The following is a 24,178-nucleotide window of genomic DNA, read 5'->3' on the forward strand; positions in this document are numbered from 1 at the left end:
GCTCTGCTAACAGAGCATGTTAACACCTACTCAGGAGAAATGCATGGCTGGTGCACAGCAATGCAGGGAGCAGTGCAACAGTTGAAGCATTCTATTAGAAAGCATGCATGATAAGGATAGTTCTCACCAGGCTGGACTACGCACAGTAATTCAATGTTGCTGATGATTCAAAAGACAACCAGTGAAATGTAATCCACTGTTTTCCAAAATACAGTAAGTCTTGGACTTTAATTATAGAGACTGAAAAGTGTTGCCTGGTTAGTTGCAGTATTAATGCAGTTGGTTGAATACCTGGCCGATGATGGCTTTAGTAGCACTGATATGAGGGACAGTATGAAAATAATACTATTAAATGTTCAACTCTTATACACAAGAGTTTCTCCAGATGCGGGAAACTCAGAGCAACACACACAAAAAGCTGGAGGGACTCAGCAGTTCAGGCAGCATCTATGGAGAGGAGGGTTCATTTTGCATGCCACTTTTCATCAACAGCCCCATGTTTAAATGTGGTCCAGATCTTCCTTCATAGTAAACCTCATTTTCTGAAGAGGTGTGAATTGGACTGAGTATAATGCAGTCACTGCTGAACATCATGGTGCATGTCTAGGGAAGCAGCTGAAGTTAGCTGAACTTAGGATAATGCTCCGATGTCTCAGGGAGAGATGATTGACTTCCAATAACCACAACCATTTTGTGTTGGGTGAGTATAACTCTAGCATGTGGAATACCTCACCATTGATATCCTCTGACTTTGGTTGTACCAGAGCTCCTCAGTGTCCCACTTGACCAAATGGTACAATGGTGTCAAAAGCAGGTTCTCAAAGATTATTGCTGGAATTCCACCTTAACCATGTGAAGACCATAACGGAAACCTGAGCTGTGTGACTTTGACAAGAAGCAGACAAGGAGGTGACTGTTGAAGAGTAGATTTCACTTGACCAGTCTGGCAATAACATTCTCCCTTACATTTCCAGTGATTTGAAGGTGAAGTGATGGAAGAGTAATTCAAATGTTCATTTTGTGGATAGGGTATACCTAACTAATTTCCCATGTTCCAAAAGCGATTATGTACTGAATCTGTAAATCTGAAATAAAAACATAAAGCTTTGAAAGATGAGAATAGCACAGCATATCTGTTTTTATTTTAGTTCTCCATGGCTGGTGGTAGGTCAATATCTGGAACTTGTATAGCTGGGATAGAGTCCGGGCTCATTTAGCCTTTGTTGAATCCACTGCTCTCAGGTATTTCTTGATTTATTAGGAATTTGAAGAGATTTGGCATGTTAACAAATACACTCAAAAACATCTATTGCACCGTGGAGAGCATCACTGTCTGGTATGGAGGAGCTACTGCACAGGATCGAAAGAAGCTGCAGAAGGTTGTAAATCTAGTCAGCTCCATCTTGGGTACTAGCCTACAAAGAACCCAGGACATCTTTAGGGAGTGGTGTCTGCGAAAGGCAGTGTCCATTATTAAGAACTTCAGCACCCAGGGCATGCCCTTTTCTCACTTTTACCATCAGGCAGGAGATACAAAAGCCTGAAGGCACACGCTCAGTGATTCAGGAACAGCTGCTTCCCCTCTGCCATCCAATTCCTAAATGGGTATTGAAGCTTTGGACACTAACTCACTCTTTTTTTAATATACAGTATTTCTGTTTTTGCACATTCTTTTAAATCTATTCAACATACGTAATTGTTTTACCTGTTTATTTATTATTATGCTTTATTTTATTTATTTCTTTCCCCTCTCTCTGCTAGATCATGTATTGCATTGAACTGCTGCTGCTAAGTTAACAAATTTCACATTACATGCCGGTAATAATAAACCTGATTCACATGGAGTGAATTGGCCATAAGACCATACTACGCAGTAGCAAAACTCGGGTCATTCGGCCCATCCAACCTGTTCCACTCATCAAATGGACTGTAGACCAGCTTCTGTACAATGAACAGTCCAAGGGTATTCTCATGAGATTTACTCTGCAGATGGACCCAAACATTGGAAGAGTATGGAAACATTTCAGATAAAAGAAACCTGAGGAAATACTTGATTCACCAGTAAGTTTGATGTTCCCCTCTCTTCCTTGTGGCACATCAGGTGGCAACCTTGCCATTTCTTTAGCATTTGGCTCTTTGTTTATGAGGCTGAGTTGCTAGCTCAACACTCGATGGATGGAACTCTTGCAGGGAACCAGTTGGATTTGAACCCTGGACTATTTGCCTTGAAGTCCATTGCAGGTGCCCCTACACCACTGGCTGGCTAACCAGTAAACTTGGTCATCTCATTTAGGGCATTTTTGGATTGCTTGCAACATGCACACCTTGTAATTTTAACAATTGAAGTCTGCAAGGAGCATAACATATTTTAACTTGTGTTGCATATTTTGAAGGGCATGTTTGGAAGAAAATTACACCTTAAGCAAATTCCAAACTTTATCCAATTTAGCCTCCCTTAGTTAATATCATATATAAGTTTAATGATATTTATTAATTGAATTTAATCAAGGTAACATTTTTTCAATATTAGCATTAAGGCTGTATTTTAAATAACGTTAAGACTAAAATTGCAATTTATATGGATATTGGGCATAGTTTTTCTTTGCAAATTGTGTCAAAAAAGCAACATTTCTGAATCCTACAGAGCTGCACTTGAAGATTTAAACATGAGAGGACTTATCTTCTTGTTAAAGAGATGTATCACAGCTATTCCCAAGATTGGTCATAGTGTCCTTCTCTCTTGTGAGATTTCTGTCTTACTTCAAATTTTTAACTGATAGTCCCCCAAGATAATCAATGAAACGTCCTTGCTCTAGTTCTGTAGGTACTGAGACCATTGTGGGGACTACAGTTGAGCCAGGAGTCACCAGATAGGACAAGTAGATTAGGAAGGTGAAAAACTCCACCTACTACTTACAATGGACTTCAAAGTCCCCAAACCATTGACTCAAGGCTTTCAGTGTCTTCCCAAGTACTTCTTCTTTACTTTGAACACAATTGGTCAGTGATAATTTTGCTTATTTTTCTCCCCAAGGAGACTTTGAATACATGAGGAGTGTTTGATGGCTTTGGGCCAGTACTTCCTAGAGTTTAGAAGAATAGGGGTACGGGGGATCTCATTGAATATTGAAAGCCCTAGATGGAGTGAACATGGGGAGGATGCTTCCTATATTGGGGAAGTCCAGGACCAGAAGGCACAACCTCAGATTAGAAGGACATCCCTTGAGAATAATGATGAGGAGGAATTTCTTAAGCCAGAGGGTGGTGAATCTGTGGAATTCATTGCCATAGATGACTGCAGAAGCCATCATTGGGTATATTTAATGTGGAGTCTGATCATATCTTGATTAATAAGTGAGTCAAAGATTATGGGGAAACAACATAAGAATGGTGTTGAGAGGGATAATAAATTCCATGATGGAATGGTGGAGCAGACTAGATAGACCAAATAGCCTAATTCTCCTCACATATCTTATGGTCTTATGAACACATTCTTGAATCTTTTCGTTTGTGGAATGGGATATGAACTATGAGCATCTTGTGTCAAACATGTGACTGATAAAGCCTGTCTAACAAAACTGACTGGCTGTGATTAGGGCCTCAGGAGAGGGATGCTGACTAAGAATAGAATGTTTTTGTTGTTTCATTTATCCTTCGAATGAATTTGGAGAATGCTGTTGTAGGAACGCAGCATTCATCATCAGAGATCCTCACCATCCAGCCCATGCTCTTTTACTGCTGCTGCCATCAGGCCGTAAGGTTCAAAAGTCTCAGAACTTTCACCACCAGGTTCAAGAACAGTTCCTAGACTACAAGCATCAGGGTCTTGAACAAAGGCGCTAACTACACTCGGTTGCCCATCATTGATGTTCCCATAACCAATGATCTTAATTTAAGGACTCTTTATCTTGTCATCTCATGTTCTCATTATTTATTGCTATTTATTTAAATTTGCTGTTGCACACTTTGTTGTCTTCTGCACTCTGGTTGATCTTTCATTGATCCTGTTACAGTTACTAGATTTGCTGAGTATGCCCACAGTGTTGTACACAGTGACATACATGTACTTTGATAATAAAATTTACTTTTAACTTTTTGAGCTTTGAAAATTGTGAACACAACTATTGTAGTATCTTTCCAAAGCCTTGAGAAACCTCTTGTAGGTATCAGAAGCACACGAGGAAAAGGCTCACAACTGGATCACCACATAGGTCACTAGACTTTTGCCAGATTTGTGGACTTGATGCTCGGCTACCCACTTTCATAACCAAACTTCCCTAATTTACCTTCCATTATGGGAAATATGAAACAATATGGGTACCATTCACAGAGTCTGTGGACCATGATGCAGAGTGAAAGAACAGATTTCATTTAATTAACAAGGATGATATAAGTTCGTGTTTAGTCTTAGAAAACATGTACATATTTACTGTGGAATATGATTAGATTAAAGGTTTTTAATTCCATGAAATAAATCATTCAATTTCAAACTGCATTTGCTTCAAATAATACTGCTGTTTGAACCTTATTTATTGCCACCTTAGAAACATGACGGATCCTCAAGTTTTGTGAGCAATTTTATCTCAATATTACTAACACAATAGGCCAACACTTACTCTTACTTGCTCAGGAACAACCCTTGAATAACATTCCAGCAAGTAAGACTGTCCTCCAAGAGGACCACAACCTTGTCACAGGGTTTGGAGGCTTGCATGCCTCGATGACCTGGAGGGCTATGTTGGCTAGAGTCAGGGCTTTATGCTTTGGCTCTTGGTAGGGTCACCCATGCCAAACAGGTCAAAGGTTAGAGGCCAGACCAAGACCTCTAGATTCGGAGATTCAGCTCAAGGCTAACAGCGTTGATTGGTAAAACAAAACTCTCAGGGAAACAACAAGAAGAGTTCTACATCTGAGTGCGATGGTATTCCTGAGTCTCCACCCGGGACTTGCATGACTGATAGGAGTGAAAACTGAGCTCCTGACACAATGAAGGAAGACCCAAGTGCCACCAGAGATGGAGGACCTTCATTGCTGCCCTAAATGCCAGTGACATAATGGGCAGTAGGTAGGTAAGTAAGTCTATACTTTACTGATTATTTTAAACCAGATCTACATTGATTGAAATCAAAACCAAATGTTACCAAATGACATTTGAATTTTCCATTGCTCATTAATATCTTGACAGGTAGGGGAAAAATTAATTTCAGATTCAAGCTTTGGTCTTTTGCCTTGCTTACTCTTCAGACTAATGTGAAGTTCAAAGAAAAGCAATTTCATAGTGGACTGTACAATCATCTGTTTTCAATGTAAGTGAGCCAGCAAGTTCAGTGTCTGCTTTTTCAGCTGAAGAAGTTCAATATTCTTTTGGAGGCAAATACAACGGCTTTCAACTTATAGAACACAGATATAGGCTGCAATAAGAAATTACAGTTTAAAAACTGACCTAGACTTTGGCTGCCCTATTCTAGTAAATTAGCAACTCACATTTTAGGTCAGAAAGATCTCATTTTGTGTATAATAGCAAAAAAGAGTGCTATTTCAGTGGATCTGTGGGAACAGGATAATGATTAGTCCTGCCCAATGTTTTTCAACAAAACTCCAGTCAGAGCTTGTATTGTATGACTTTAGAATAGCTCAGAAATCCAATTTAGTAAGAGTCAACCATGAGAAAAAGGGGGAGAAATGAAAACCAGTACTGATAGCAAAGTTTACAATGTTTTCCACTCTATTATACCAGTACATAAAAGAAATGAACTGCCTTCCTACAGTGCAATGGTTGAATGTATTGATGTATAAACAGCACTTTTTTTTCTACAGAGTTCTTTGTGGTCAGTTTTCAGATCCAGAGTGGTCCAAAGGAAAAAATACATCAATCATCTCTTTGACAGATACCAGAAGTTAAAACACAACTCTTGACTGCTTTCAAGGCTGGCATAGTACGACCACATTATTTGTTAAATAAGATTTTCTACAAAGATACAACATATAAAAACTGTTAAATATATAACTTTAGGTTTCTCAAAATACATTTAATGATCCTGTTTTCAAGAAATGTTACTTTCTCCTCTAATGTGATCGTTTTTTTTTTATTTCTCGCGGTGGATGGTTGGTTGAAATGTGACACAGGCTGCAGGTAGCCAGACATGCTCATTGCGAATGTTGTTGGACAGTAGCTACTATTGTGCTGGGAAAGGAAATAAAGAGCTTCAGAGGGTTCACTTTTTTTTTGTTCTTTCTTTCTGGTTGAAATACAACAGGTCTTAAGAATGAGAAATAAGTCAGCCAAACTAAACAGGAGACTAAGATATCCTCCCAGCGCAAATGTTCATATGTGTCTTTTTTTGTGACAGGAAATAAACTATTTTATCTCCATGCTCCATTAGATCCTTAGACATCTTACATCAGGACTCCCTTTATTTTTTTTCCCAATAAAGAATTTACCCTAGCCAGTAATGATTTATTTCAGCTCTAGGAAAGAAAAACTGAATCAAAATCCATCAGAAACCCACTACAATGGAAACCAGTAAAGCTCATTCACAATGAGATAGTGTCCACTTCAGCATTCTCCGTGTGTTCTTTGGTCTACTGTTCTGTGAACAACGATGAGGAAATAGATGTATAGACGTCAGAGAGAGAGAGAGAGAGTTACACGCATAAAAGCACAGTGTCTTTGTTTGAGGAGCCTTCTGTAACTCTTCTAATGTCCCACCTGAAGCTAAGATTCACCACCTGCTAAGGACTGATAGAAATAGTTCAGTCTTCTGTAAAAACAGGCTCTCTGGGTTGCAACATCAATAGGACAAAGGCAAGTCCAACTCCGGCTGAAATGTAGGGACAACGAGTTCCAAACATGGTCAACGTTGCTGCCATCCAAGATTGGCTCAGTCATCTATGTGCTGCACCTGTTCATCTTCAGAATGAGTGAAACTTCAGCTCTAAAGTCATAGATGGGATTGTGTCCTTTGACTCACAGTCAAAGAGAATTGAGGAAATAACGTACACCAGGTGACAGTCTGCAGCAGAAGAACATGGCTAGGGTAAATAGGTCACTCAGAGTTCTAAGCTGCTCCTAAAAGGATTCTTTCTTGATGCATTTGTCAGGAGACCTGCAAATCAATAGAAACAAAGATGAAAACTTTATGTTTTACAATCACCAAATACAATGTTAATTAATCACACAATCTCATGGGAAGTCTAGAACTAGTTAGAAGTTCAGAAAGATCAAATGTTTCATCACCAAATTTCTGTTACTTCACTTGCAACTAGTAAGCATAGTGAAAGGTTTTACCAGGACATTGCACTCATGGAGAAACAGTATTAGGGCAACTGGAATCCACCAATGTCGGCTAATTATTGTTGGACTCATAAGCAAGAAGCTTCAGATACTAAGTACAAACAAAATTAATCAACCAAACATTTTTAGCTTACTTGAACTATTGCAAAGCATCAGCATCATTATGCAATTAAACACATTCTAATTCAATTAAAGTTTTTGTTTCTCCAAATTCCTGCATAATACAAGTAGTTTGAAATTATATTTGTGTTCTTCTTCAATCAACCACAAAATACAATTCTGAGAAGCAACACTTCCAAAAAAAAATTGTTGCCCAGTGTATTTAAAGGCACAAAAGGATACAGACCTAAAGTGGGCAAATGGATTAGTGCAGATGGGGATGAAGGCTAAAAGGCATGCCTCAGGGATCTGTACTGGGTCCAATGTTGTTTGTCATATACATTAATGATCCAGATGATAGGGTGGTAAATTGGATTAGTAAGTATGCAGATAATACTAAGTTAGGTGGCATTGTGGATAATGAAGTAGGTTTCCAAAGCTTGCAGAGAGATTTAGGCCAGTTAGAAGAGTGGGCTGAACGATGGCAGATGAAGTTTAATGCTGATAAGTGTAAGGTGCTACATTTTGGTAGGACTAATCCAAATAGGACATACATGGTAAATGGTAGGGCATTGAGGAATGCAGTAGAACAGAATGATCTAGGAATAATGGTGCATAGTTCCCTGAAGGTGGAATCTCATGTGGATAGGGTGGTGAAGAAAGCTTTTGGTATGCTGGCCTTTATAAATCAGAGCATTGAGTTTAGGAGTTGGGATGTAATGTTAAAATAGTACATGGCATTGGTAAGGCCAAATTTGGAGTATTGTGTACAGTTCTAGTCACTGAATTATAGGAAAGATGTCAACAAAATAGTGAGAGTACAGAGGAGATTTACTAGAATGTTACCTGGGTTTCAGCACCTAAGTTACAGAAAAAGGTTGAACAAGTTAGGTCTTTATTCTCTGGAGCGTAGAAGGTTGAGGGGGGACTTGACAGAGGTATTTAAAATTATGAGGGGGATAGATAGAATTGACATGGATAGGCTTTTTCCGTTGAGAGTAGGAGAGATTCAAACAAGGGGACATGAATTGAGAGTTAAGGGGCAAAAGTTTAGGGGTAACACGAGGGGGAACTTCTTTATTCAGAGAGTGGTAGTTGTGTGGAACAAGCGTCCAGTAGAAGTGGTAGAGGCAGGTTCGATATTGTCATTTAAAAAAAATTGGATAGGTATATGGACAGAAAGGAATGGAGGGTTATGGGCTGAGTGCAGGTAGGTGGGATTAGGTGAGAGTAAGCGTTTGGCACGGACTAGAAGGGCCGAGATGGCCTGTTTCCGTGCTGTAATTGTTATATGGCTATAAAATGGACATGGAGAATTGAAAGGCGTGTTTCTGAGTTGCAAATGTATATATATAAACTAGCCTGGCACAAACGTTTTAAAAGATCTGAAATAATCTCTTGGGTTTTCCAGCATGGTAATAATTTCCACTTTACTGGGATCTCCTTTGGAAAAATCTTTTTTTTTATTGCATTTTTAAATGATTACAAAGTATGAAAAAACAATGTATATAACCCATACCCCCTCCCCTTAACCCCTCCCCCCTAACTGCCCCATAGAAAAAAAAGAAAGAAAGAAAGAAAGAAAGAATGCCTGGTGGTTGGAAGATCTCCACATGCTCCATGGAGTTCGTAATAATTTTAATATGTATATTTATTTCTTTCCCCTAATAACCAATTGTTTCATCTTAAAAGCATCTATATATTTAATAATTAAAATTCTCAAAATGTCAATGTGGGATTCAAATTTCTGAATTACTGCTCTAGATCAACGGTCCCCAAGCTTTTTTATGCTAGGTCCCCTACATTTAACAGGCTGGGAACTTCCAGTCTAGATTCTTCAGCTCCCAACTCTGTGTGAGTTTTCTGTGTTAAACCAGTCACCACGATCATCTGTGTTTTTGTAGTTTTACATAAAAAAAGAATATTCCACCTTGGAGATAAGAGAAATTTAACAAGCAAGCCAACACCTCACCCCACCCCCACTCTCCACCCCACCTTGCCCTGTTCTCACCATCAGAATGGATATAGTTTATCAAATCATTGCAAAATGATGAGAAAAAAGAAATGCTGTTTAATCTTCTATCAACAGTATTTCACATATTCAGAACTATATACAGTTTACGAGGTCTGCTTATCAGAAAAAAGTATATAATTATCTGATAGAAATACTGTGGCTTATTCTCTCAGCTGGGAATCTAGTTATAATATGCAAACATTTGGTCTATCCTCAGTAATACAAATTATGCTTATTTGGCAGCTAGTAGTGGTATCGCAGACTGCCAACTGACAGAAGTTCTCCATCCAGATGTTTTGTACTCTCAGGTTCAAAACAACTCTGAGATCAGGGGGACATTTCTAGCTTCCTGATCCACCAGCAGGTTCACTGCTGACCTTAGCAATCAAGTGCTTGCTTGCTAATGAGAGAGGCTGGATGAGGTACTGCCTAGCTCCTCCCATCGCCCTGGGATACAGGGGCAGGCAAGATAACCTCAGTGATCTGAATGGGATCAGAACCTCCAAAAATACAGCAGAGATCAGAGGTGTTCCACTTTATTTTAGTATTTTTAATTATTTTTAAATCAACTTTGGTTACTTTAACTGTTTTATATTTTATATTTTTGATTATTTAAATTTTAAATTCAGTACCTTTTATATTCGCTGGTTATTAAAGACACTATCCAACTACTTTTGCTCTCTCTTTGCACTACTTAATAATTTTTTATATATATTTCTTATAGTTTATATTTCATACATTGCACAGTTCTATACTCATTTACAGGAACACAGATTGTCGCTGATCTCAGTACATAAAGACCAAGAAAGACATCAGTTTAACTAGGACACCACGGAGGTTCTGGTGCAGGCAAACACGAGAATTTTTATAAACGTGGTTCCCTTCTAATAACTCCGTAAACCGGCATATTGAAATAGATGCCATCTACGGATCCATTAGAGCCAAAGAAACGCAAGGCAATATAATTCAAAGGTCAACTGAACGGGTAGCCAATTAGGACTGAGGCAAGCGAATGGAGGTCAATATAAATGCGAGCACTTCCAGAGAGAAACACCAACAGCCGTGCACTGAGGTTGTCACCTCGACTGGTGATGAAGTGTCGCCAAGCTAATTGCCAAGCTCGGTGAACACCGCAACATCAGACTGCACTGTACTGCTGCCACCAACCAACCGAGTTCGTGACATATCTCAGTGATAATAAACTGAATTCTGACCCTGAAAATGGTTCGAAGACCTTTGAAAACAGGAGGTGGCAAAGGCCAGCAGGGTGGGTCAGAGATCTGGGCCTCGGTAGAATGCTGGCTGAAGCTTGTTCACTGCTTAGAATTGACCCACCCCACACGATGGGTTCTTGGGTGCAAAGGGCCTGCTCGTCCTGGTCTCGGATCTGGAAGAATCCGTGGTTGAATCAGTCGGACCTCACAGATACTTTGTGACTGCAGTATTAGAGTATCCTTGCAATAAAATGATTTTACAGAATATTGGCAAAATATAACCCTTTTATTGGCAAAACGCTAACCCTTTCAGTGTTTCATTTTAAAGTTCCTTCATGCTAAACACATTCAAAGCATATTTATTATCAAAGAATAAATAAATTGTACACCTTGAAATGTGTCTGCTTATCGGCAGCCACCAATCAACAAACCAAATATCACGATAAAAAAAAATAAAATTCAAATGGATTTCACTGCCACTTGCACATCTTCCCACAAGTGATCTCTGAGAAGTTTTAGTATCAAACTACAGTACTGTGCAAAAATCTTGGGTTTATTTAGTACTGTGGCGAGCATTCAGTCCATGATAACAGATGAGAAAAGCTTGTTTAACTCAACAGCTGTTTTAATTGCAACAAGCACAAAACAGACTGGGTGCATTGACATGGGGAGAGAACCCCCTCAGTCACATACAGGTGGGGGGAGCTGATCATTACACACCTCAGTTACAGTCAGGGTGACCCACAAACACACATGCAAATAACTGTACAACTCGAGCTGAACTGCAACAAGAAATGAACTTGAACAAACATCGCACCATAATCCCCGAAAGCATTTTAAATAAATAGTACTGATCATTAGCAATGGTGGGGTGGGCTGTCGACTGCGCCATAATGCCGCCATCTGAGGGACCAACTGCCCTTGGCAACCCAAGAATCCAAAACAAAGTCCAAAATTCCCCATGGTGGTTGACGCTGCTGCCTTGGGCGCTGGGGGGAGTGGTGTGGCATTGATTGGTGAGGCAAGAGACAGGGCAGCTGGTATGTTACTTCCTTCCTTCAGCCACCATAATCCCTCGAAAGCATTTTAACACAAGAACAATTAATAGCTCTGGTCATTAGAGATACTGGGGCAGGCTGTTGACCATGCCCCTCCCGGAGTGCCACAGTACGTGCATGCACAAATGCATGTGCCTAAGAATTTAGCACAGTACTTTGATAATAAATTTACTTTTGAAATTTTGAACTTTCAACAACAGTGACTACATTCCAAAAAGCAAATAGATGTCAGTAAAGTGCTTTGGTATCCCGCCAAGATCATAAAAGGTACCATAATAAACGCAATCATGAAAGGTGCCACATATATTTACCTTCTTCAACATAATTTATATCAGGTTTTTATAAGTTTTACCCTAATAAACAGAGAATTTCAATCATGAAAATCAAGAACAGTGGAATGATTGCTCGCAGTCTCTCTGCACAGAGTATTATGTTTTGTAGAAACACAAAATATTCTGCAGGTGCTGAGAATCTTGCACAATATACACAAAATGCTGGAGGATTCAGCAAGCCCGACAGAATTTATGGAGGGAATAAAGTCAATCTTTTGTGCTGAGATTTTTCTCTTTTCCTCCACCGCCCTCACGATCAGCCCATCACTTCCCTGCGCCCTCACCTGCTATTTCACGTCCCAAAGGGCTGTAAAAGGAGGAACCTAATAGGTCCTATTAGACTGCTCCTTCTTCAGCACTTAACTTCTTTGAACTGTTACCTCCCAGCTCTTTACATCACCAATGCTGCCCCCCCCCCATCCACCAACTTCTCCGTTCACCATGTCTCTCTGATCAACTGCCAGCTTGTACTCCTCCCTCTCCTCACCCACTCCCCACCTTCGTATTCTGGTTTTCTGGCCCCTTTCAGTCCAGTCCTGACCTACAGAGTTCCTTCAGCATTTTGTGTGCGTTGCTCGTGTTTTGTAGGAATATCTGCAAACTTAGGTTGGAAATTATTCTGTTTCAAACAAAAATCTTAATATTAACGCCATTTTTATAATTTGCAGTTGGTTGAATTATACCAAATGAACAGGAAGCAAAGGTTACCTGGACCTCCTGCATTGAGAAAGATGAAGGTGAAACTTGTCTGGCTTGTAGAGCCCCCTTGTGGCATTTTGTGAAACTTCATTTACTTTTCTTAAAATAAATTAATACAAATAATGGAATTTGACAAGGTACAATAAACCCTCTCAAATCTCAGTGCATCCCAAAGGCAAATTAATTGAATTGTTTCCCAAAGCACCGGAAGTTATTAATTCATTCCCTGTACATTCCTCAGTGTCAAGTACGTCCTGCCAGACAAGTCATTTCCTCAAATATATTCATGCATTATGTTGAGCTACACAAGGAAAAAAAATAATTTTAAGTGGAATAATTCCTTTAAACTGAACAATTCTTAAAGAATAAAGCAGGCAGTTACTTAATTTGGTAAAATAAAGCAGATTAGGGACAAGGTTATACTCTTGGCATCTGTTTATTTCTGTGCTTTTTATTCCCCGCCAGACAGTAACACACAATGACGGAAACAATCATATTGGCAGCTGAAAATCTTATATTTGTTACAGTGAAGTTGGCAGCAATGTCAGCGCTAGAACAGTGAACCTGCAGTCCCAGCTTCTGAAAAACATCCTTCATGATGCGCGGGAGTGTCGTGGTTAGGACAATGCTGTACAGTCCCACCAACCCGGGTCATTTCCCACTGTTGTCTGTAAGGAGTTCGTACATTCCCCCTGTGACCGTGTGCACTTCTTCCAGGTGCTCCGGTTTCTTCCCCACAATAAAAAGACATTCCGGTTGATAGGTTAATTGGTCGTTGTAAATTGTGCTACGGAAGTCTGTGCATAATTTGGTGAGGATTAAATCAGGGGTTGCTGGGTGGTGTGGCTTGAAATGGACTGTTGAAGTGCTGTACCTGGCTGTGGCCGCTGTCGCATGCAAACAGCTATTGGAGCGACATGTGAGAGCTGAGTGTCCAGTGGGGACCAGAAGTAAGTGAGCGGCCCCAGAATAGATACAACAAGCCCCTTCACCAGAGTTGCTCCCTGGATACCTCATCCACCCCAATAATAATATATAGTAAATAATTAACACTGAGGCACAAGTTGTTGAGTCCCTGAAAGTGAGCCCATAAATTGTGGTATCAGTTCCATGTTGATTTGTAAAGTTATTCACACTGGTTCTGGAGCCAGCTTGGGGGTACCTGTGAATGATCCACACACTGTCTTACAGAAAGTCTGTTCATGATTTTCCTCATCAGCACAAAGATGATAACAAACATTGCGGCTTACATAATTGCACAAATATATTTAAAAATGCAAGTTTATACTAAGATTATAAATACTAAGATTATCTGCCGATGAAGGTATTAGCCTTTTAACTATCTATTTAGATACAGCATTTGATAGGCCTTCTTGTCCCTTCAAGCCACACCACCCAGGAGCAGTGGGAAATGAACCAGGTGAGGGTAGCCGGTGGACTGGGTGGGTGAGATCTTCAGTAAGATCCAACGGCAGGAAGGTGGTACTGCAATGCTCTGTGGAAGGGCATGACAAGGCACAGAAGACGTCATGGTCATCCACTGCAACCAGGTTCGTACCACAGGACTCAGACTTCTGAGGTTGAGAGTGGAACTACCCCAGTGCAAAGTCTTCTCCATTTTAAGAACTCTCTCGCTCGGGTGCCTTGTCATTATTGGGCCTGACAGACAACCAGTATTATTTATAGTTCTTTGTATTTGCACAGCTTGTCTTTATTCCTGTGTTGTTTTTCATTGATTCTTTTGCATCTCTTTGCTCTACTGTGAATGCCGACAAGAAATTGAATCTCAGAGTTGTGTATGGTGACGTATACGTACTTTGATAATAAATTATTTTAAACTTCTAAGTACAGCTGCTGGTGGAAGGACTGGTATACAAAATAAATGCAAATGTGTAATATTTTGAAGTTTCAGTGTAATTCTACTAGCAAAACATGAAGCAAGCCTGAAAATTTCCTCTGTACATTATAATACTGGGGTCTGCTGCAGTGCATTGTACAGAACAAATGCAAATTGTAAATAAGAGATTCAGCAAGGGGCCACCAGTATCACAGGAGAGTGTGCAGTCAGTGAAGGAAATAATGAGCATTTCATTTGCCATATCAGGGAGTTTGTTTGCTTCCATTTATTAAAATACTATTACATATTTTAATAATCCAGCAGTTGCAAAGGCAATAATGCTGATCTGACCTGGATCAGGAGAGTACTGTAAAACTCAGCAGAGAAGACAAATTCTGGGGAGATGCACCCTTACTCGCTGAAAAAGCTTTCTGTACCTCGCATGCTGTTCAGCACCTCAAACCACAAATGCAAAAAGGAGATTCATACCTTCAGAAGAAAGCATGGCACAACAACAATACAGCAACAAAATCCTTTCTGCTGGTGTAAGTATAAATATATCAAACTGATAAGAAAATGGACCCTGGAAGTCCAAAAATCATGAGAGATGGAAATGGGTAAGGTCAGCCAGGGTGAGGCTGTGTAGGCCAATCCCCCATACAGTGGACACAATGGATTACAGAAACACTGATGAACTCTAACAATACGATCGACCTTGGACAATGGAGAGGGGAGGTTATTAATGGCTTGAGCTAAGGCCCCAAGCAAACGTGACCTAATATGCAAATACGCTTAAAACTGAATTTTGACTTTAGTCTCATAAAGCTCTTGTTTGCTTTGCAATAAATACCTACAGCATTGTTTTACCCTGAGTTGTAGAAGCAAGTTATTTGAATCTTCATCCAAAAATAATGAAAGTGGAAGATCAGTTTAAATTATTTACATGTAGTGAGATTAATGCTTTTGTTAAAGTGCCGTCAAATTCCAGGCAACACTTTGCTATGATAATAAATTTATTATTTCAAAGTTCAAAGTAAATTTATTATGTGTCACCATATACTATCCCGAGATTCATTTTCTCACAGGCATTCACAGTAGAACAAACAAATACAATAGACTCAATGAAAAACTAAACCCTGAGACTGACAAACAGCAATATGCAAAAGACAAAGTGTGTGAGTAGAAAAAAAAAACTGGCAGTAATAATAATAATAACTGACCTGGAAAATTTACAAGAAAATAAGAACTGATGTGACAAATTTCAGAAAACACTATGTACACTTCGATGCACTTAGATTAACACTACTCAGGGACAGAAGGACGAAGAGGACTAACAGACATAAAAGATTTACACAACAGTCAGATGAAACCTTTAAGGATATATTTTTATGAATGAAAACAGATATCAGCACTCCGCATGAACATATGCAATTCTGCTAAGAAGTATACACCAATAAACTTAAAACATAACCCAGAAAAATGAAGGAATTATCACTACAGATGCAAAAGTTCACCATGGAAGAGCATGACCCTCCATTGAAGACATCCACATGATCGGAGCAGACTAAATGTCATTAAGAAAGTGTTGAAAGCCTGGTTCAGAGTTGGAGACCTCTTCCCAGAAACAGAAGGGTTCCTTGTGGCAATACAGGACCAGGTAGTTAACAAAAAAAAATCAAAAATACATAGTAAAAGACCAAAAAATTCAAGATGGTAAATGCAGGAAATGTCATGAGAAACCAGAAGCAATCCAACACATTACAGGATCCTGCAGCAGTTTAACTCAATCTGATTACTTACAAGTGGCAAACGTCATTCGGCAAAATCTTGCTTTAAAATACAAAGACACCATACTTTACAACAAATACAAGTCTCATCCAACTTTAGAGTCAGAGTTCTACAAATTATATTACAACTGATCTGTTATTACCAATAAACCAATACATAATAACCACTCAGCTATGATATTACATGACAAACAAGCAAGAAAAACTCTTTCGATAGATATAGAAATTCCAAACACATATAACATGCAGAAATCAATAAATGAAGAACACCAAAAATATGCAAAGTTAAAACCGGAAGTTGAAAGACTATGGAACTTGAAACGGGTATACATTGTTCCAATAGTAATATCTACAACTGGTATCATCCCAAAGTCACTATGCAATAACATTAAACAATTATGGCTACACAGTCCTATGTAGATCCCCAGAAAGCCACAATACTAAACACCACTAGAGTAGTCTGAAAGATCTAGCAAGTGAGAAATGAGTGTGCTTGACTACACTCATACCTCAGGCTTTACCAGCTTGAGCTGAGAATAAATGAATAAATTAAATAGATAGATAGATAGATAGATAGATAGATAATTAGTAATAATACTGAAAACATGTGTTGTGGAACCCTAGAAAGTGAAGCTGTAGGATGTGGAATCATTTCAGTGTTGAAGTGACTTAAATTATCCATGCTGGATCAGGAGCCTAATGGCTGAAGGATAATAACCGTTTGTGAACCTGGTAGTGTGGGATCTAAGGCAAGTTTGAGGATCATGCCCAAATATGAGACCAACTCATCAGGTGGATGGTGAGGAACAGCAATGAAAGCTGGGAGATGTTGTCTGACCAAGGAATGTTATTCCTTAATTACATAAATACTGAATATTTAGTTTTACCACCAAATAAACATAAATCAGAGAAAAGTTGGTGCTTATAGTTCAAAATGAAAATAGCTATCAATACATTAAATTGATGCCAATCTGTGATAAAATATTAATGAAGAATAAATCTTTCAGTTTGAAATAGTCAAAAAGGATTTAAACAAGCACATTTATAAATTCCCTAGTTTTTAAGCTCAAGTTGAAATAACTAGGATTGATGACATTAGTGCAAGGGCTACAGGTGAAATGACCTTAGTTACCTGAGTGAAATTCACTGCACTTAGGAATCCACAGCAAGGCTAACTCAGTGCTTAGGGACTGAAATACTGGACATGAAATTACATGCAACTAGGTGGATGGTCAGTGGAGGGCTGGACTTGCAAGGCTTTGTCAAGTGTCCAGCCGAGCACTGCTGGATTTGAGTGCAATAATAACCACTAAGACAAGACTTTGCGGATGCTGGAAACCGTGAGCAACACGCACAAAATACTGGTGGATCCTAGCAAGTGAGGCAGCATGATAGAGGGTCTTGGCCCAAGACATCGAATGTTTATAGATACCGCCTGACTTGCTGAGCTTCTCCAGCATTTTGTGGGTGTGTTGCTCAATAGTAACCATTGCTCTGAGGCAGTCTGCTTCCACAGCCTGGGATCAAAGCTGAACCTCAAAGCAGAAAGGTAGAGTCATAGTCAGTACAGAAGAAAAGTACTGCATAGTAACAGGCCCCTTAGCCCATCTAGTCTATGCTAAACCATTTAAGCTCCCTCCTCCCATAGACCTACACTGGGACCATAGCCCGCCGTACCTCTACCATCCATGTACCTATCCGAACTTCTCTTAAACAGCTTTCATACACCAGTTGTACTGGCAGCTCGTACCACACTTTCACCACCCTCTGACTGAAGAAGTTTCCCCCCATGTTCCCCTTAAACTTTTTACTTTTCACTTTTAACCCCGGTGCTCCTGTTGTAGTCCCACCCAGCCTCAGTGGATAAAGCCTGCTTGCATTTATCCTACATATACCCCTCATAATCTTGTATACCTCTATCAAATCTCTGAACTTTCTATGTCCCAAGGAATAAAGTTCTAAACTATTTAACCTTTCCTTATAACTCAGGTCCTCCAGATTTGGCAAGACTATTATTTTGTTCTTAACTTTACATAAAATGTGCAATTTTTTTCTGGATAAGGATTTAAAGTATAAAAAAATTGTCAGCCTTCAGAAGTAAAGTAATATTCAGAATTGTACATTTTACTGTACAATATACTTTATATGATGATAAATTATATGCTGTTTTTGCAATGGTTTCTTACCTTGCCTAACAAAGAGTTTATGCTTGACCTTAACAGAATCTAAGGCAGTAGTACATTTGAAATGTAATGAACCTGGAAAGCAAATGAGCTTGCTTTGATGACAGGCACCGTGATACAGCAATGACAGAACCATTAGTCAATTCCACACAGGGACGGTCACCACTATTTATTACATAGCTATTTCTGAGTTCACCAATTGTTAGCCATGGCAATATTAAACTGGTATTAGCTGAAAACTTTTCTTCGTTAAGTACTCATCGCGGTGAACCATTTGATATCAGCAGAAAGAAATTCTGCATTATTTCTCTTGAAACGAGTAGAACACTGTGATTTTGTGTGACCAATGAATTCAAAAGGCAAATTCCAAGGACTCTTGGAAAGCAGAGTTATCCTTTGTTGGGATCTTCTTGACAGTTCTCATCAAGCTACAAGGAGGCAGACGAGATTCCCTTGTCCTTTCATCCTCCCCACTAATCTCCCTCCCGGCGTTAATCCCTGCAATTGACCAGAGCGCTACACCAGCCCAGTCAGGGCCCCAAATAGTCCTTCCAGGTGAAGCAACACTTTAGCTGTGAATCTGCTGGGGTCGACTATTGTGTTTGGTCCTCCTTTTCACTTGTAAAACCTGTCATAAATTGGGGAGCCGCTTCATCGACCACCTCTGCCCCATCCGCGAAATCCAAACTTCCCGGTGGCCAAACATTTTAATTCTGCTTCCCATTCCCGTTCTGTCGACATGTTGGTTCATGGCCATCCTCAGGGTGGAGGGCCAACACCTTATTTTCCACTTGGGTAGTCTCCAACCTGACGGCATGAATATCAATTTCTCCTTTCTGTAAAAGAAAACCCTTTCACTCCCCTCTTCTTCTATTCTTCACTCTAGCCTCTTAATTCTTCCCATCTGCCTATCACCATCTCCTGGCTACCCACTTCCCTCCCTTTCTCCTTCAGTCCACCCTGCTCTCCCATCAGATTCCTTCCTCTCCAGCCCTTTACTTTTCCCAACCACCTGGCTTCAGCTATTAACTTCTAGCTACCCTCCTTCCCCTACCCCAACCTTTCTGTTCTGGCAGCATCCCCCTTCCTTTCTGGTCCTGAAGAATAGCCTTGGCCCAAAATATTGAGTGCTGGTTAAATTCCATAGATGCTGCCTGACCTGCTGGGTTCCTCCAGCATTTTGTGTGTGAGACTTCAAATGTTCTGTAGCAGTCATTTTCTGCAGCATGAGTAGGTGACATTGGTGAGTATCCAAGAAGATTAACATCGTTGGACATTCTGGGGGTCCCATCAATCAAACATACATGGAAGACCCAGAGGAAAACTGTGGTGTCAGTGGAGAGCTTGGATGAGTTCCAGGTCATAGTCTACAGATGTTTTTTTCTACATAATTGGATCATGCTGTTCCTATAAACAAAACTGGAACAGTAGGCTGCTGTTTATGGGGCAAGACATTAAATGGAGGCTCCACCTGGGATCTCAAGTGTATAGAAAAGATCCCATGAGACCATTTTGACAAGCTACGCAAGCTTGCTCCTTATGCTAGTCATCTTTTTCTTCCTGAGAAATAAATCACTGCTACCGTTATTATAGTACTCGATCTCTGTTTCTGGTGCTTTGCTGTATGTAATTTTCTAACATCACCATAGTGACTACATTTCAAAACTGTTAAAAGGCTGGGAAATGATTTGGAACATCCTGAAATTATGGTGGCACTACCTTAACACAGGATTTTCTAAAACAAAACCAAGAGAGTAACCAAGAGAGTGGGTGATGATAGGGCACTGCCCTGCCTCCTCCTGCCTCTACTCCAATCCCAAAAGATGAATTTCCTGCTGGATAATTATATTAACACCTATTCTCATTTTGACATGTCAGTTCATGGCCTCCTCTTGTGCTACAATGAGGCCACTCTCAGGGTGAAGGAGCAACACCTTCTATTTCATCTGGGTAGCCTCCAACCTGATGGTATAAACAATGATTTCTCCTTCCAGTGAAAAAAAAACTCCCCCCCCCCACTATTCCCTCTTCTTCTATTCCCTGCTCTCCCTCATTCTAGCCTCTTCCCTCTGCTCACCTGCTTATCACTTTTCCCCCGGCGCATTTCTTTTTTCCCTTTCTCCCACTGTCCTCCCTCCTCTCGCATCAGATCCCTTCTTCTCCAGCCCTTCACCTTTCCCACCCAAATAGCTCCTCTCCTATCATCTTCTAGCTATCCTTCTTCCCCTCCCCTCACCTTTTTATTTTGGCATCTTCCCCCTTCCTTGTCAATTCTGAAGGAGAGTCTTGGCCCAAAATGTCAACTGCTTATTCATTTCCATTGATGCTGCCTGACCTGCCAAGTTCCTCCAGCATTTTGTGTGCGGTCCATATTTCCAGCATCTGCAGAATTTATTGTGTTTATGACAATGGACGTTATCTATTAGGACTCTAACAAGGCCCATTGACAAGGTCACTCATGGCAGGCTAAACCAGAAGGTTAGATCACAGGAGATCAACTGGCTTGGATTCATAATTGATTCAGCAGTAGGAAGATGGTCAAGGTTTTTTTCTCTAAATGGAGCCCTTGTCTAGTGCTGCACCACGGGGGTCAGTGCTGGGACCTTTATTGTTTATAATTTATATTAACGGTTTATTAGTTTGTGGATGATACCAAAGTAGGTGGCGTTGTAGATTGCATAGAAGGTTATGACAAATTACAACAAGATCTGCAGGATATGTGGGCTGATGACTGGCAAATGGATTTCATTACAGATAAACGTGAAATATTGCAGATTGGAGATCAAGCCAGGGTAGGATTTCTACAGTGAATGGAAGGACCCTGGGGAGAATTATGGACCAGAGTGAGCAAGGAGTGTAAGTGCATAGTTCACTGAAAGTGCCATCACAGGTAGATAGGGTGGCGAAGAAGACGTTGGTATATTGGCTTTCATCAATCACAGCACTGAGTTGGAGTTTGGAAGATACGAGGGGTGTTTGATAAGTTTGTGTCCTAAGGTAGAAAGAGTTAATATTAGAAAACCTAGCACATTTATTTTTCCTACATTTACACACTTAGTCCAGAAGTCGTGGAGCATACAGATCCCTTCATTGTAGAAGTCGGCGTCTTGGATCTCTAGAAGTGGTCCACAGCGGGGGTGATTGATAAGTTTCTGTCCTAAGGTAGAAGGAGATGTTATTAACTTCAAACTTTTTGCATTTTCACTCAAAGAGTTGAACTGCACGTGCATGTTAACAAGAGCTGTATAACTCATCTCCTTCTACCTTAGGCCACGATCTTATCAATCACCCCTGCTGTGGACCACCTCTACAAAGAAGGATCCGCATGCTCCACGACCACTGGACTAAGTGTGTAAGTGTAGGAGGGGACTATGTTGATAAATAAATGTGCTAGGTTTTCTAAAATTGACTCCTTCTGCCTTAGGCCACAAACTTATCAATCATCCCTCGCATAATGCATTTGTGTAACACGTTAGTAAGGCTGCACTTGGATTATTGTTTACTGCTTCAATCACCCTATTATAGGAAAGATGTTACTAAACTAGAAAGAGAGCTGAAAAGATTTACCAGGATTTTGCCAGAACTTTGGGGCCTGAGTTACAAGGAAAGATTGTGCAGACCACAACTTTATTCCCTGGAACATAGGAGATTGAGGGCTGACTTGATACAGGTGTGTAAGATCATGAGGTCACAGACAGCGTTAAAGCACATTGTCTTTTTCAGGGGCGGGGGAGGAGGTTGCTAAATTCAAAGAGGCATGAATTTAAGAACAGAGCTGAGAAATTTCAAAGGGACATCAGGGACAGCTTCTTCAAGCAAAAGTTTGGGAATTGCCAAAAATTCCCAACCGAATTTCTGATGGTACGTATTTGGAATGGACTGCCTGAAATGTTGGTTGAGACAGGCACACCAGCAGCATTTACATGACTTTCCAGACAAGTACATGGGTAGGAGAGGTTTAGAGGGAAATTGGCCAAGGTGGGCTGAAGAGCCTGTTACCATGCTGTACAAATACACGACACCTGTTTTGACACGAGTGCTAACGCCTCTACTTCCTTAGGAATCTGCGGCAATTTGGCATGACAGTTAAAACTTTGGCAAACTGTTATAAATAAGTAACGGAAAGTATATGACTGGCTGCATCACAGCTTGGTATGGAAACACTGGTGTCTTTGAATGGAAAATCCTACAAAAGGTGATGGATTTGGCCCAGTATATCATGGGTAAAGTCATCCCAACCGCTGAGCACATCTACATGAAACAGTGCCGGAGGAAAGCAGCATCCATCATCAGAGATTCCCACCACTTAGGCCAAACTCTTTTCTTGCAGCTGTCATCAGGTAGAAGGTACAGGAGCCATAGGACTTGCACCAGTTACCCCACAACCTTCAGGCTCTTGAACAAAAGCAGATAACTACCCTCATTTGCCCATCTATTGAAATGTTCCCAAACAAATGATCTCGCTATAAGGACTCTATTTCATTATCCCACATTCTCATTTTTTGTTATTTATTTGTATTTGCTTTTTTTTCACTTGTTTGTTCTCTTCTGCACTCTGATCTTTCATTGATCCTGTTATGGTTACTAATCAATAGACCTGCTGAGTATGCCAATAAGAATATGAATCTCGGTTGTGTATGGTGACATATATGTATTTTGATAATAACATTTATTTTGAACTTTGAAGTACACATATACTCATTACATAGATATGTATATACTTATGCTTGAAACAGATATGGGGGTTTCACTTTAGCTCACTCAGACCTGCTATCACAATCAACTTTGAGAAGGTGCCAACTGATATAATGAGCTGAGGTCAGATTATTTGGCAGATCCACGGTCTCAAATTTTACCTAGCAGTTTGTTCCAGCTCTAATAATAAAAAAAAAACACTGCTGGAAATGCTCAGCAGGTCAGCTAACACCGGTAGATAGAGAAATTGAGTTAATGTTTTAGATGAGAGATCTTCATCAGAATTGGGGAAGAGAGAAAACCCATTAATTTTATTTTGCAAAGAGAGTGGGGTGGGATAGATGAAGTGAAGGGATATCTCTGATGGAGTGAGGCCAGAGTTGCTGTAGGGATAACTCATCCCACTGATGAATTAATAGGAGCAAAGAAAGTGGGTTCCTAAAGTTGTCCATTTCAACACTGAATGGAATTTATTCTGGAAAGACTCAACAGCACACTGCTTGACTGCGTTTGGCCTTCTGAGGCCTGAAGTCTGAGGAAGAGCATCTCTTCATCTGTCTGGACACACTTCAGCTTTTGGGCTTTGTTTCATGATGCCCATTACACTGGGTAAGTCATTCAGTCATGTTATTGGTCCAAAGTTTCTACCACTGGCCATATCCAACACCCCTGCATCATGCAAGATTTTATGATCCACTTTTTATGTTTTCCCTTTGCAATTGGCCTCATCACATTCACATAGATTTTATTAACATTCTTTCTCTTTAATGGCCCCCACTAACCCATCCACTTGGAGACCTCTACAATAGATCCCTATGGCAACCTGGTCTCACCTCAGCAGAGATAATTACTTTCTCCTATCTCTCTCATCTCCTTCCGCAAGGATTGCTCTCTACCATGATACTCTTGTCCACTCATCCTTCCACACTGATCTCCCTCCTGGTACTTATACCTGCTAAACCTGTC

The 24,178-nt window shown here is 40.2% G+C and overlaps 1 protein-coding gene across 5 annotated transcripts in view; it reads right to left on the reverse strand.

Moving 5' to 3' along the window:
- Nucleotides 1–4,415: 4,415 nt before the first annotated feature.
- Nucleotides 4,416–24,178, reverse strand: part of tafa5a (TAFA chemokine like family member 5a) — a 773,862-nt gene continuing 754,099 nt past the window's right edge. For 4 of the 5 annotated variants that reach the window (XM_059987460.1, XM_059987458.1, XM_059987456.1 and 1 more), the window contains one exon: nt 4,416–7,106. In XM_059987460.1, coding sequence (XP_059843443.1) covers nt 7,098–7,106 — 9 coding nt within the window. In that variant the 3' untranslated portion in view covers nt 4,416–7,097. Of the gene's footprint in view, nt 7,107–21,587; nt 21,675–24,178 lie in introns of those variants that run through there. The other variant, XM_059987457.1, reaches the window with a different exon arrangement.

The sequence above is a fragment of the Hypanus sabinus genome, chromosome 13 (assembly GCF_030144855.1).
Source record: "Hypanus sabinus isolate sHypSab1 chromosome 13, sHypSab1.hap1, whole genome shotgun sequence".
Taxonomy (NCBI): domain Eukaryota; kingdom Metazoa; phylum Chordata; class Chondrichthyes; order Myliobatiformes; family Dasyatidae; genus Hypanus; species Hypanus sabinus.